Raw genomic sequence first — 13,559 nt, 5'->3', positions numbered from 1 at the left:
TTCCGTCTTGCAACCTTCAATCTCCGCATTTCAGTTATTCAAGTTCCTCCTCCAACAATAACCACACAACTGTCACAACTCTTGAATCCCTGAGGATGTTGTCTCCTCGCATGTCCGTCTCTCGAATAGCGGGCCTGAATCGCCCGCTGCGATTGCCGGTGCTACACAACTCTCGTCGCCTCACTCAACGACCATTTACGCAGACTTCGCGACAACTCGTTCTAGCCCCGCCGCCCAGTCGCCCTCAACTCGACTTCCTCACGCCCACCTCCACCAGCCTCCCTCTTCCCCCGTTGTCCATCCACCTCCGCCGTCATGTTGCCCGTCTCATCTCCACCGAGAGCCGCAACTATTACCGCCGACGCATCTCAGGCAGCCTCAAGCTCGCTCTCTCATTCACCGCCATCCTCCTCCTTTTTAATGTGGTCCAAATCGGCGTTAACCAAGCCGAGCTCGAACACCAATGGCCCACGCCCGACGAATGGTCGTGGAAGAACCGCTGGCGACTGCGGTCGGCGCAAGCGCACCAGAACCCGGAGAAAATCGGCAAGCTCATGACCGACTGGGCCATGGTCCGGAGTTTCCTGCGGGACCTGCTGGAACAGCTCGAGGATCCGGAACTCGAAGGCAAGGGCATCGTGGACCAAGCCGAGGGCGGATTCCTGGTGGACGGGGTCGGGAAAACGGGCTACGACATCACCGCCAAGAGCGAACCATGGCGCCGGGGCTACTACCAGGCGCTGATGGGCGCCGCCAAAGCGGCCGAGTCCCTCGAAGGCTGGATGACGGATCGCAAGCAGCTTGTCTCCGCGCCGGCCGAGTACGTCGTCGGGCCCTCCAACCCGCGGCCCAAGCCCATGCCCACGAAGCAGAAGAAGGTGCTCCACGAGGAGGACTGCGAGCCGGCCTCCCCGCCGCCGCAGTCCTTCTACGTGAAGATCCTCACGACGCGCGGCTTCACCACGGGCCAGAAGGTCGAGGCGGCGCTCGCGTACGCGGACTGGCTCGCCTATAAGGGCCTGGCAGCCACCGCGGAGGAGGTATACCAGTGGGCGATGGACATCGCGGTCTCCGGCACCACCACCACCACCACCAGCGACCCGATCGCGGTGGTGGACACGAAGACGGGCATCCTCCGCAACGACGGCCAGCACTTCCCGTCCGAGAACATCCTGCGCGTGTCGACGGCGCAGGCCGTCCACCAGGCCCGCCAGGGCAACCTCCCGACCGCGCTCTCGATCTTCACCTCCGTGCTCAAAGCCCGCCGCTCCATCCCCGCGGGCGTGGGCGAGCCCACCACTGCGTACGCCCCGACCCTGCCGCGCTCGCCGGACCCCTTCCGCTCCTTTTTCAACAAGCTGCAGACCACCCTCCGCCCCGCCGCCTACCCGCCCCCGCCACCCACCGGCGACGCCCCGCCCGCCCGCACCCCGGCCACCGTCTGCGACCAGGCCGCTCTCATGACCTACATCGGCGAGATCCTCTTCGCCTCCTCCTCCCAGGAATCCGGCCTCGCCTGGACCCGCGACGCAGTCGACATGGCCGAGGCCACCATGCTCGAGCTGGCCTCCCCCGGCTCGGATCCCGAACCCGTCGCCAACGTCCGCTGTGCCGACTGCCTCCGCGTCGGCCTCGCCAACTGGAAGACCATGGTCAACCAGCTCATCGCCCGCGCCGAACAGGAAGAAGATGAGGCCGTTGAGAAGGCCGCCGACCAACGCACATCTTCTTCGTCGTGGTCGTCGTGGCTCCCCCGCGGCAGCAGCAGCGAAAGTCTGGTGCAGCAGAAGATTCTCGAGCGGAAGCGCTGGGAGGCCGAGGGCATGATCCTCGATGAGCGTCGCGCCCGGCTCGACTGGTTGGTCGAGGACTATTCGCCCTACGAGGGCTTGGCGCCGAATGCGTCGCTCTTTACCTAGTTTTTTTTTGGTTATGCTGGTGTTGAGATGAAATTGTAACATCTTGAACGTCGTTGGTGCTTGTGTAAACCATGAGCCTTGATTGCGGAAAACCTCGTGGAAATTTTTTTGTTGCACATGCATGCAGGTTGGAGTTCTCGGGTGGGTTTGGCGGTTGTATACTGTACATGTACATAGGATTCTTCTTTTTTACTCGAATTGTTCCAGATATGGGCATATGTAAGGGGGTCAAGTGGTACCAGCTTGCACTATCATGGATGATCATCTTTCTTGGGAAGAGTACTGCTCTTCATCTATTTTGCCGGGGTAGGGAACACACAAGAAAAACTTTTCAACTACTCTACTACTTCCCAGCTACGCTTCATACTTGGAATTCCAAAAGAGTTGGATTGGGTCGGGCAGATTTATTGACATTGCGAGTGCTAGTGCTAGTGCTAAGAGTACAATTGGGTTTGATATTATGATGAATTGCGCGAAAAAAGGATTGAACCACTAAAAGTCCACACCCAGGGATATCAATCATCCTCCGACCACGTTCCCACTCGGCAAGGTGATTTGATACTGATCGAAGTTCAGAGTGAAATTCCCTTTCAAGCCGGCTGGAGCCAGGTCGACGGCATGGATGTGTTTCGACTCCTCGGTGTATACGTTCGTCAGGTACAGCTGAAGGTCGTTCTCTGCGAAAGTGGCAGCAGACAGGGTGCCGGTCTCCTGGAATATGTACAGGACCGAGATTCGAGCGAAGTTCAGGGCTTTGCTTGTGATCACCGTCGTTGAATTGGAGGACGACGACGCACCCGCCGTTGACGTGGGCGAAGAACTTGCTGCTGTCACTGTCGAGGTCGTTTGAGATCCTGGATGACGGACATCTGTGGCCGTCGCTGCATGAGTGGCTGTTGCTGTGGCGGTGGCGGTGTCCGTCGCAGCTTGCCCGGTCTTGGTCGGTGGAGTGTCGTCGAAGATGATCCCGTTCTCTGTAGCAATAGAGGCACGGGCAGCGAGAACTTGCGTGGGCAGATTCGGTGTGGCCGAGGTCGGCGGTGGTTGTTCGTAGGCAAATGGCAGTGGGTTGGAGTTGGAAGATTCTGTCAGGTCGTACCAGGGAAGGAAAGCACGGCGCGATTTACTGCTGCTCGTCGAAATGCCGGAGAAGGACACCAGGCTATTCTCGGTCGTGCACGAGACATTGTTCTGGCTGAACAGTGCCATGATAGTCGTCTCATCCAGTGTGATGCTGTAATCCTGCTGGGCGCCTTCGAATAAGTCTGGAAGGTCACTACCCATGGTGGCACTCTTGTTGTTGATCTTGGCTGTAACACAGCTGGCATCGCCGGCAGTTACGCAACGAGTGCCTGTAAAGCCATTGGCGCAAACACAGGAGCAGACATTGCCGCTCGAAACACTGACACCACCATTCTCACACGGTGTTGTCTTCGCACAGTCAGACCCGCTCGACTTGTGCTTAAGAACGACCAAGCAAACAGGGATCAGAACAGCGGCTAAGATGATGATGATGATAATGACACAGACAAGTCCGAAAAGCCATGGGGGCATACCACAGCAGCGGCGGGTCTGCTTTGGTTGGGCTTTTTCCTGATCCACTTCTTTGGGAGGCTCGTTGGAGTGGATTTGATGGAGCGTGGATCTTCGGAAAAAGAAAGGCCAGGATGAGTGAGCGCCGTCCTGTACCGCGGCAGGGGGTGGGAAAGATGCTAGAATACTCTGTATCGATCCCGAGTTACGTCTCTGGTCTGTTTGAACGTATTAGCATTCTGTGATATAAAGATCAAACACAACCAGGTCACTTACGAAAACGAGGATTTCCTCCATTGAGTAAATCATTTCTGCTTGCAGTTCGCCCATGCTCGAGATTAGACGCGAGTTTGGTCGCTCGGCGAATCAAATCAGGTAAGCTTGTTAAACTTCCACGAGCCTCTGCATCACGAACAGCAGTCATATTCAATCGAGGAGGTCGACGGCCCATTGGCCTTGTTTCGCTTATTGTCGGCGCTGCCTTGGGGAGTCCTCCAACCTCTTTTCTCAGGGCCGCATTGTTATCGTAGGGGCGAGCCAGAGCGGGATGTTCAGCACTGAGATCCAGCATAATCGGCGCTTTCTCCGCACCAAAATGTGTCGAGCCAGAAGATACTGTTGACATGCTATCGTTCCGCTCTCTTCCAGCAGCTATCTCTTTCAAAACTGCCACTGTGGCCGCTGTATCGGCCGTAGTTGGTCTGGCAGACGCTGGGGTTTTCTCCGATGGTGGTACAGGCGAGTTTGTACTGGGTTTCTGGATGGTGCGCAATGCAGGCTTTCCGCGGGTTCCAATACTTGCCTGCCTTAGAAGCGCAGGGGCGGCTACCTGCAAAGAATGCTGTGATCCACTATCATCGGAGTCGCCTTCCAAGTAAGTACCCAATATCTCCGACTCGGCTGGCCCAGAGCACCAACTAGGAGGATATGGGCGACTTGGCGCGTGAAGCTCCCTTGAGATCGTGGGGCTGTCGGGCAATTCCTCGGGAATCGGTGAGACGGAGGATCCACGATTATCAGTTGGTCGAGCTGCTGGCATCGGCGGAGCAAGGCCACCCGCCTTTTTCAGTGGAAATGCTGAGGAAGCAACATGCTCCGTGGGTGATGAATGAGCCGTCCCCGGCAGGTCAGTAAGAGAGATTGTAGCGACTGACGAAACTCCGGACTGTCTAAATAGGTCTTCAGTGGCAATGGATGCTCGGGGCGTCGAACCTGCAAGAGTGCTTGGGCTAGGGGGAATTGGAATTCTGATTGCTGGTCGCGGTGCATGTTGAATTGGGAGAGGTTGCGAGAAGGACGGGACAGGCCGTTTGATGTTTAGCGGGCTGGGTACAACGTCAACGCTCCTTTCCGAGTACACAGAAGGCGAAGGGCAGTCGGGCCGTGGGGGTCGCTGTGGTGGAGGACCTTTGGGAGCTAGTAGTCGCGCGTGAGCGTTGGCTACGTCGATCTGCTGAAGTCCATCGTTGGGTAGGGGCCATTGTGTCAGATGAGCCGGATTGGTCCTGAAAGTAGACACTGGTTCTGGAGCTGGCTCGGGACGTTTTCCAGCTTTCAGCATCTCCCTTGCTCGTCGTACTGATCCTTTTCTCTCTACGGGCTCAGAGCCCGTATCCGCTGGGTTAGGTTCCATGTATTAGCGTGGAGCGGGAGATGACAACTGCAGCAAGCGCGATATGATGTCTCGGTGAGTGAGTTCGATCCTTGCTAGCGCATAGAACAAGAGCTGGTACCGCTCTGCTGGCTGGCAACTGATCGCTGACGAAAGGTAACCCAGCCGCGGCGTCGATAAGCGAGCGATTGTAGACAGGTTGAGCGGGTGACGCTGATGGAAGTTTGATAAGTTGCGTCTGTCCGTTGCCTAGTAACAACAGACTTGGGATTTCAAAAGAAGGTGGATGTTGAGAATGATCGTAAGGGCACTCAATGCCTCTGGAGGGGACAGGTAAGTTCAATGTCGTAAGTCGGCTGGTGCACATTGTAGGCAGCGAGACGATCGAGGGTGCATACCACAAGAAACAGGTCTTACTCAAAAGAAAAGAAACAATTCAAAGACTCTAAGTCACAAGAACATACTATAAGACTTGCAAAGTCTAAGAAGAATCCCCGGCTAGTCACCAAGCCCCTGAGCGCATAGAACAGAAATTGAAAATCAGCAAGCCTTCGTCATGATTCACCTAAGACACGAAATGGGAACTTACAGAATCTCCCACAAAGAAAAGAAGAACCGACCAAAGGGATCGAAAGGACCTCTAGCCCTTACCCCCAAGAGAAAAGAGCGGACGACTGGACAGTACGAAGTAAAAAGAGAAGAAAACAACTCCCAGCGCGTGTATAGACGGCAAGCAGATCTTTGGGCGATAACGCCTCACACGGACGGAAAGTCAGGCCCAGGGGTTTCCGGAAACCCAGCAAACCTAAATGTCGGAGGGAGATACTAAAGACACTTCATTTCCGTGCTTTGCCCAGGGACTGGACTCAAAGCAGGGTGCGCCGGCGCAAATGTTTGGGAGTCACACCCGTTCAAGTCTAGGTGGAGTTGGAGCCAAAGCGATAGCGCGGAGACAGGCACGGGAGGTCGTTTGTGACGGAAGGGATTAGATCCTTAGGAGCACCGGATGACCTGCTAAACTGCTACTAGGCTTCAGGATAGTCTAACCGCCGCAGATATGCCGTCGTTGTACTCAATTCCCAGAGTGGGTGGTGCCTCGTTTCATGGAGATGCGCCGGACGCAACAAATCGACACCCGCGGGGATGATCAATTGATATGGATTAGATGGTATTTCTTTGTTTCAATTTGCTTTTTTCCCTTTCCCCTCGCTTGCAGATAATCTTGCACACACAATGCAAAGCGCTGCTGGATTATGGAGACACCAAGAGTCGCAAGATTATGCATATTCCGGTCATTTTGACCGGGGAAGTCGAATAGGCGAGACGGCAAGGACCATAGACAGGCCAGAAATTGAGATCCTGAGTAAACGGGAGGAGCTAAGGGACCGGAGCTAAGACCCATAATGGAGGAAATACAAGGGACGGCGAGCGGCCATTGGGCGGGCGGGGCACACCCAAGACTCGCAGAGGGACCAAAGAGCATGGCGGTTGACACTAGAGTCTCAGCTTGAGCAGAAGTGCCACTCGCTGGAGAGCGGCATTGCGGCCCTGGAACTTCAACATGAAACCAGTGATGAAGTCCATCCGTGGGTGAAGGTCCAATGATGGTGCAGAACGAACAACCGGAAACACGGGCGTCGGAGGCAAGAATCACGAATTGCATTCACTCCTCAGTCGGCAGAATGGGGAGAGTTCCACCAGGAATTCATGAAGCGAGTCAAGCGACGTGTGCACCGGAGGGGGTGGTTCGTGCCATGATTTGGTCCTGTCCTTCCAGCGGCAGTGCTGACGGCTCAATTCCATGGATCAGCATCATACTGCAATAACCATGATCATTATCATGATAATAATCATAATCATAATCATACAAACAAGGGCTAGTCGGATTGTTAGGCCATTCTCGCCAGGATAGTTGCTCGGGCACAAGGCCAGTTTGAGGTTAGCGAGGTACGGAACTCATTAAAATGATTAAAATAGAGTTTATCGCTTAACAGTCGCTGTTATGATGGTACGTATTGTTTATTGTTCTTGCTGGCAAAGATCATATGAGGGACCTGCCACGCGGGAAAGATGCAGGAGAATGGATAAGAATAGTTCCAGTCTCCTCTTCTTTCATTTATTGCGGGACTGAACCGAGTGGAGGGTGAATATGATGGATGATGATGATGATGATGATGACGAAGGGAGAAGAAGTAAGTTAGTTAGTAAACAGAAGGAGTACGCAGTAGAAGATTAGCAGGAGAAGAAGAGAGAGGGAGGGAGGGAGGCAGGCGGAGATGGAACTGGAAGAAGTCCCAGAAACAGGCCGGAAAAAAAACCTCAGGCCACAAACAAGTCTTTCTCTTCTCTTTCTCCCTCTCTCTTTTGCCCAGTGATCCCCTTTTCCCCCTATCTCTAGCAATGATGATTCATAGTCCAGTTCTAGTTCTAGCTCTAGCTCTAGCATCCTTTACAAGTTCACAACGCTATTATATCATTATCCTGGGTCCATTTGACTCCATTATCTGTTTACAAAAATAGATCGGGTCTATCGACAGGACTGACCACCGGTGAGATCCGACAATGTCTCTACAATTCCGAAGAATTAATTTGAAGGTGGAGCTGAGGTCTTCTAGAGCTCATTAAGAACATGTCCATAGCTCGCTGGTTCATATACAAAGACTCCATCTTCCGGCGTTCGTGTTGCGGCTGTGCCTGCGAAGACATCTTCACTTATTATTCTTGGCCTATCGCACTTCTTACCTTCTCGATCTGCTGCTCCACCGTGCGCATCTCAACAACAACATTGGCCAATTCCGAGACCCGACCCTCGACAGCTTCGGTGAAGGACTTCTGGGCGCTACGCAAAGAAAGGGGCAACAAGATTCCGTACCAGTAGATCGGATCCGACGACCAAAAACGCCTCTTCGCTTTCTTCGACTTCGTATCTGTCTCCGCTTCTGCTGGAGGAGTATCCGCAGCTATTCCTGAGGCAGCGGCTTGGCTTGTGCTTTCTTCGGCGTCTTGGGTCCCATAGTCTTCGGCATTTGCAGTATCTTCCATTGAAGAGGATTCGTTTTCGTCGTCCGTCTCGGATCGCTCCTTGGGCTGCTCGACAGTGACGGATTCGATTGCGAAGCTATGCTGGAACCTTCCTGTTGAGGAAGTCTTCTCCAAAGTTTCTTCTTTGGGAGTCGAGTCGGCCCCCGAAGCTGGGTGGGAAGCCGCTTCTTGTAGGTTCCTGCATAGGTGCGATTTATTGGTTGGTTAGGCGTTCTGGTAGACAGGAGGACAGTCTCGAAGAAACTGAGGTGTGTTGGGACTCACACTCTCCTTGTCGCCTTCATGCGCTCATCGTAGTAATCTGCTCCGTATCTGCGCCCAGGTGAACAAGTAAAGTTCGCCTGCGCGAGGGAAATGAACCCCTGATGAATCTTAGCAATTGTCCGCCTGCGATGTATGGTTAAGCCATGCACAGTCGCAAACATACCGAGGACAGCCGGGCACCCAAGTCGGCTTGCAATTTTTGGTGCTGATCTAAAAGGTGAAGGTACCGCTCCAGCAAATCGTCCAGCATCTGCAGATGGTCCAGCTGCTGTTCAGGCTTCGATTCATTGGAGCCATGCTCCGTTGAGGGTGAACCATGGCGGGAAGCCGGAGGGGTCGGGATCTGCTCCATTGGGCTACAAGCAGTGTAAATGGAAGATCAGACGTGAGCCAGATAGCAGATCAGAGCGCCGATCAGCAGTTTGTTTTGAATATGACAGGCGCTGGTTGTGTTGGTGGAGGAGGACGAGAGGGGAAAGCTTGAAAGCGGCGGAGACCCCGTGGAGGAGGCCGGGCGGGCGACTAACTCCGTCATCGCAACCTCCGCCGAACACCAAAAGAATTTCCCGAGATTCTCCATTATTGTTCCCTGCCTTTTCTCTCCGCGCCTTATCCTCCTTTGGCCTCATTCTTCCCACTTCATAATTGAGCCTTACCTCTTGTGTCTCGTTGAGTTCATTGCGTGCTGAACTGAACACCTGTGAAAGTCTCCTCGGTACTGAAGACGTGACCCGGTCTTTGGTTTGCTTGCTCCGAACAGCTTCTCTTCCGACGCCACTTCGACTTGCGCTGGTTCTCAGGTAATCTTACCCCTCTATCCTACAAACCTCGCTACTCCAGACTCTCCGGGCGATATTGGCTCACTGATCGCGGTTGACTTGGAATAACTCGTCACATACTGACTTGAGTCCGTTTCATCTAGACGCTTCGCAGTCCAGCATTTCGGAAAAGACGTGCTCGGAGATAGCCGCATTTGGGTCTTTCAGGCATCATCCATCTCAGCGATTCTCTTTACTTTCATCCCCCCTTGTTTAACTATACTATTCTGAAAACTCCCCTCTCCACTCTTATTGAAAGCCTGACATCATGTCTGTCCCTACGATCGGGCGCGATACGGCCTTCCAGGTCCGCTCCTTGGTATGTTTCCCTTGTTCATGGGGAGCCTGATTGTATCCTGTGACCAGCTTGAAATTGAAGACTAATCGCCCACGATTACTCGTGTAGTTCCGCTCATTGCTGCGTCAGTCCTCCCAGTTCTCGAACTACAACTTCCGCGAGTACGCCCGCCGGCGCACAGTGGATGCCTTCCACGAGCATCAGAAGGAGACGGAAGATAGACGGATACAAGAATTGATCCAGGATGGAATCCAGAACCTGCGGATGCTGAAGGTTAGTCATACCAGGAGAGGGTCATGGCTCCGGGGACATTCGGGCCCAGCATCGCTGCTCCAGGGCCCTTCGCTGATTTTACTGAGGATTTAAAACTAACATACACTCCAGCGTCAAACTGTGATCAGCCAGTTCTACCAAATGGACAAACTGGTTGTCGAGGGTCAGAATACAGTGAGTCTTCTAAGGCGGATATTCACATCAAAGTCTCAGCTAATTGGGAAACCAGGGCAAGCAAACTGGTAGTGAGGGTGGCATTGTTCGCCAGAAGGATACTGGGTAAGATGAACATCCTCGACATGCTTGTCAAATTCTTACTGACCGGGTCATAGCTGGGACTAAGCAAACTATATATGCGATTCATGATTTGCCGGCGTAGGAACGGAGTTGCTGGGGATTGATCTTGATATCTTGCGCCGCCGATGAAGGATTGATTGGATAGACTGGAGGTGCTCTTGTAATTTTATCAAAGCCGACTCACCGCGTACGTTGTAGGTAGCACCGATACTAACTTCTCTGAAAATACCATTCTTCTCTCTTTAACTAGTAGTCCAACTTCTTCCATGTCCATAATGGTTGATTGGAAATCAATGGATTCTGCCATCAGCCCCAGTCACGTGGATCCGGCCGGGGGTTGCTGTTGCCGCCTTCGGTCGCATCGCGACCATCAATCAATCAAGCAACCAACCATCAACTTCCCCAACACTCCTCGGATTCACCGTCACGCTCACGCCAATTGTCTCGTGCAGCCCGGCGCATATTCTCTTTGCATTCAGCGGATGGGCGACAGGCCTCACAGTGTGCAATTTATCCAGGTCTGGGAGTGAGCTAGCAGCATCAAACGCTCACGATGCCACCTACCGTAAGTTCCCTCGCCGACAGCTTCAATGCCGAGAGTAGCACCAGCTCCGCGCGTCCCAATACTCGAACAGAACGATCGAAACGATACACAAGTCTCTATGAATCTAGAACTGACTCTCTGCAGTTCAGATCCTCACGCTCAGGGCGACAATTCGGTGACGCCGCCAACCGCAACCGAACGGGTCAGGTCGATCACGACGTGTTTGAAGGACTCCCCGTACGACGATGGACGCGCCAGACTCAGACCGTATCACAAGAGCCCAAAAGCGAGGCACCCGACCCCAATGACGCTCAAGGTCCGGGAGGGCGACCCACTATCCCCGAACACCCAATGCCCCGAGACAGCCACCTGTTGGCCCCGGCGAGTCGAGCGCTCCTGCGCGCAGCCCGCGCAGGCTGCATCTATATTCGACAAGCTTCGAAGGACTTTGAAGACGAGGAGAAGGAGGCGACCGATGGGGAGGAGCAACCTTTGGTCCAGAGCACGGAACGCAATTTTGTGACCCGCAAGTGGACGTCCGTCCCAAAGCATCTCGAGGCCGTGGAGGTGGAATTCCTTGCGAAGAGACGGCCGGGGATGCCATCTTTGTATGGTACGTCTGCAAATGCAGATGGGTCTAGTGCGGGTCCGATGAGGCGGACTCGTTTCAAGAAGGTCGACCCGGCTACAGGAAACATTTCGATTTATGAGGCTTGGGTGCCAGAAGGACATAAGATTGAGGGAGAGATTGCCGACGATGCTCAGGTCGCTGCTCCGAGTAGCACTGTCACGGTCACTCCGGAGGCCCCGGCTCCAGGAACTGTCATCGAGGGTGTGGGGGTGGTCAACGCAGAGGGCGTTGTGGTTGCAGAAGCCGGTTCGGTGAATGTAATGACGCCTCCGAAGAGGCGACCTCCCCCTCCGAAACGCAAGGCCAAGGGGGTCGGAAAGGGAAGAAGAAAGAAAGTCATGTTCGCTCCTGGCGACGGTGCGGATGCCTCTCAGGTGCATGGGGTAGGGGGGGCTGATGGTGCGGCAGACAAAGAAGATGGCACGGATCCCTCGAGATTGTCCGTTGACCAAGCTGGTCAGGACGATGACGACGAGGAAGGTGAGGATGGTGATGAGAGTGACGATGGTGATGAGTCCATGCTTGATGCAAAGACACCAGAGGCTTCGGTGCCACCGACAAGCACTGAGCCCTCGGCTGCTCCGGAACCCCTGCCAACACCGGCACTGGCAGTTGCTGAACCGCAGCCACCAGCTGTCGAAACACCTTCTGCTGCTGTACCAGAGACGCCTTCACAAACTACAGTAACGCCACCAGCTCCTTTCGAGCCTTCAGAAGTATCTCTCGGTATCTCCACGCCAGTTTTGGCCGAAAGGCCGATTGAAACTTCAGCACAACCCGAGGACGCGGAGATGGCGGATGCCACTCCTCAACATGAGCAAAGCATAAAGTCTCCTCTTCAGGTACCAGTTTCACAGGAACAGACAGTTCAAGAAAGTGCAAAGACAGCCTCGCAGGCACTATCTCAAGACACACCTCAGGCACCCGTCCCAGAGACTCTTCCAATCACAGCAAGTACGGAACAGACTGCTCCGGTATCATCAGTAGTTGAGCCATCGGGAAGCCCTGATGAGACAGCTGGGCTACCGACCGAGCAGCCCCAACACGATGAGGACACGGTCATGGAGGATTCCGCAGCCCTCCCGGAAGCTGCTTCCAAACCGGACTCTGAACAATCAGCTCCTGAGCCTCTGGTGACCCAGAAATTCAACGCTCAACCCAATGAAGAAGGTACTGAAACTAAGGGGTCCGATCTACTCGCCTCATTGGAAGCAAGCCTGGACAAACCATCAGAAACAGCCCAGCCGAGTGAACCAACGAATGAGGTCGAGATGAGATCAATTGATCAGCCTGTTGTCACAGAGCCAATCGCGGAAAATACGCCTCAGACCGCTAGCGCAGCGGTAACTACTGTTGACCACCCATCTGTACATGTCACCGACTCGGTTTTGGAGCGGCCCGCGGAGCAGCCCGCTGCTCCTGATCCGGCAGAACAGGCTTCTCGGCCGCCTTCTGAGCAACCAGACAAACAACCAACTTCTGAAACGCCTGGACAGCCTACAGGACAGATCCCAGACAAGGCTGCCGCCCCGACTGCCCCGGCTGATGCCCCGGCTGCTGCAGAGCAAGCGGACAAGCCGGCTATCGAACAACAGCAGCCTCAGTCTGAGGATTCGATAAGTAACCAAGTTGCACCGCAGGCCACGGAAGCCTCTGCTAATGAGTCTGCGGCTCCGCCTACGAGCACATTAGCTGAACCGCCAGCCGAGCAAATACCCGACCAGCCAACTTCCACGGAGCAGCCTTCAGAGCCCCCAGTCCAATCTCAACCATCTATTGAAACGTCCGAGGAGCAAAAGCAGCCCAGCCCAGAGAAGCCTGCTGCCGTTGCTTCTTCGGAGGCAACACCTACGCCAGCACCGCAGCCAGCACCGCCTCAAGAGCAGCAACCTTCACCCCAAGCCCCTGAACCACCTACAACATCCACCCCTCCCGTGCCTGCGGCTGAGCTCCCATCAGAAACACCACAGTCCGAATCTGCACCTGAGCCTCAGCAACCTCCAGACCAACCCCAACAACCTGAGACTCAGGACTCGAAGCCTCCCGACACCACTACCGCACCCCAAGACCCACCACCAGTCGAACCCCAACAACCCCTACCTAACCCCGAACCCGTGGAATCTGCACCCGACCCAACTAGCGAAAACACAGATAAACCTGCCGAGGACTCAACCACAGCCGCTTAACTTCACTCCCCAAGCTTCACTGATCCCGAACAAACGGCGCAAGCAAGGTGTTTTGGTGCACACGTTCAGTCCGTTCCCATTCGAGCCACATTTCGCAAACCTGGGGGCCAGGAATGATATATGCCGGGGGAAACTATTTATG

At 54.5% G+C, this 13,559-nt stretch overlaps 5 protein-coding genes across 5 annotated transcripts; 3 read left to right on the top strand and 2 right to left on the bottom strand.

Annotated features, from left to right (window-relative positions):
- Window positions 1–37: 37 nt before the first annotated feature.
- Window positions 38–2,240, top strand: BO95DRAFT_502044 (uncharacterized protein). Its single transcript, XM_025591027.1, has one exon. The coding sequence runs from the start codon at window positions 96–98 to the stop codon at window positions 1,917–1,919; it is 1,824 nt and encodes a 607-aa protein (XP_025439928.1). The 5' UTR covers window positions 38–95; the 3' UTR covers window positions 1,920–2,240.
- On the bottom strand, window positions 2,241–5,480 carry BO95DRAFT_211062 (uncharacterized protein). The gene is made up of 3 exons (XM_025581115.1): window positions 5,463–5,480; window positions 3,729–5,384; window positions 2,241–3,670 (listed from the first exon to the last, which is right to left on the bottom strand). Exons 2-3 carry the CDS (start codon window positions 5,083–5,085, stop codon window positions 2,439–2,441), a joined length of 2,589 nt encoding a protein of 862 aa, XP_025439927.1. The 5' UTR covers window positions 5,086–5,384; window positions 5,463–5,480; the 3' UTR covers window positions 2,241–2,438.
- A 2,107-nt stretch (window positions 5,481–7,587) lies between these two features.
- BO95DRAFT_445206 (uncharacterized protein) lies at window positions 7,588–8,828 on the bottom strand. Its single transcript, XM_025587092.1, has 3 exons — window positions 8,534–8,828; window positions 8,371–8,468; window positions 7,588–8,284 (listed from the first exon to the last, which is right to left on the bottom strand). Exons 1-3 carry the CDS (start codon window positions 8,720–8,722, stop codon window positions 7,780–7,782), a joined length of 792 nt encoding a protein of 263 aa, XP_025439926.1. The 5' UTR covers window positions 8,723–8,828; the 3' UTR covers window positions 7,588–7,779.
- Window positions 8,829–9,456: 628 nt separating this feature from the next.
- On the top strand, window positions 9,457–10,101 carry BO95DRAFT_466012 (LYR motif-containing protein; the record flags this gene model as incomplete). The annotated part of the gene is made up of 5 exons (XM_025589178.1): window positions 9,457–9,507; window positions 9,595–9,759; window positions 9,871–9,933; window positions 9,989–10,038; window positions 10,092–10,101. 5 exons carry the CDS (start codon window positions 9,457–9,459, stop codon window positions 10,099–10,101), a joined length of 339 nt encoding a protein of 112 aa, XP_025439925.1.
- A 508-nt stretch (window positions 10,102–10,609) lies between these two features.
- BO95DRAFT_368531 (uncharacterized protein) lies at window positions 10,610–11,209 on the top strand (the record flags this gene model as incomplete). The annotated part of the gene is made up of 1 exon (XM_025582834.1): window positions 10,610–11,209. A coding segment is annotated over one exon (600 nt), but the record flags the coding sequence as incomplete, so codon positions are not given.
- Between the last annotated feature and the right edge of the window lie 2,350 nt (window positions 11,210–13,559).

The sequence above is a fragment of the Aspergillus brunneoviolaceus genome, assembly GCF_003184695.1.
Source record: "Aspergillus brunneoviolaceus CBS 621.78 unplaced genomic scaffold BO95scaffold_54, whole genome shotgun sequence".
Classification (NCBI taxonomy): domain Eukaryota; kingdom Fungi; phylum Ascomycota; class Eurotiomycetes; order Eurotiales; family Aspergillaceae; genus Aspergillus; species Aspergillus brunneoviolaceus.
Note: the sequence above shows the minus strand (reverse complement) of the source record. Positions and strands in the feature narration are given on the sequence as shown.

Coding starts and splice junctions, on each gene's coding strand:
- BO95DRAFT_502044 (XM_025591027.1), top strand. CDS start 96: ATGTTGTCTCCTCGCATGTCCGTCTCTCGAATAGCGGGCCTGAATCGC.
- BO95DRAFT_211062 (XM_025581115.1), bottom strand. CDS start 5,085: ATGGAACCTAACCCAGCGGATACGGGCTCTGAGCCCGTAGAGAGAAAA. Junction 3,671..3,728: donor TGGAGGAAATCCTCGTTTTC/GTAAGTGACCTG, acceptor ACGTTCAAACAG/ACCAGAGACGTAACTCGGGA.
- BO95DRAFT_445206 (XM_025587092.1), bottom strand. CDS start 8,722: ATGGAGCAGATCCCGACCCCTCCGGCTTCCCGCCATGGTTCACCCTCA. Junction 8,469..8,533: donor TGGGTGCCCGGCTGTCCTCG/GTATGTTTGCGA, acceptor AAGATTCATCAG/GGGTTCATTTCCCTCGCGCA. Junction 8,285..8,370: donor ATGAAGGCGACAAGGAGAGT/GTGAGTCCCAAC, acceptor GCACCTATGCAG/GAACCTACAAGAAGCGGCTT.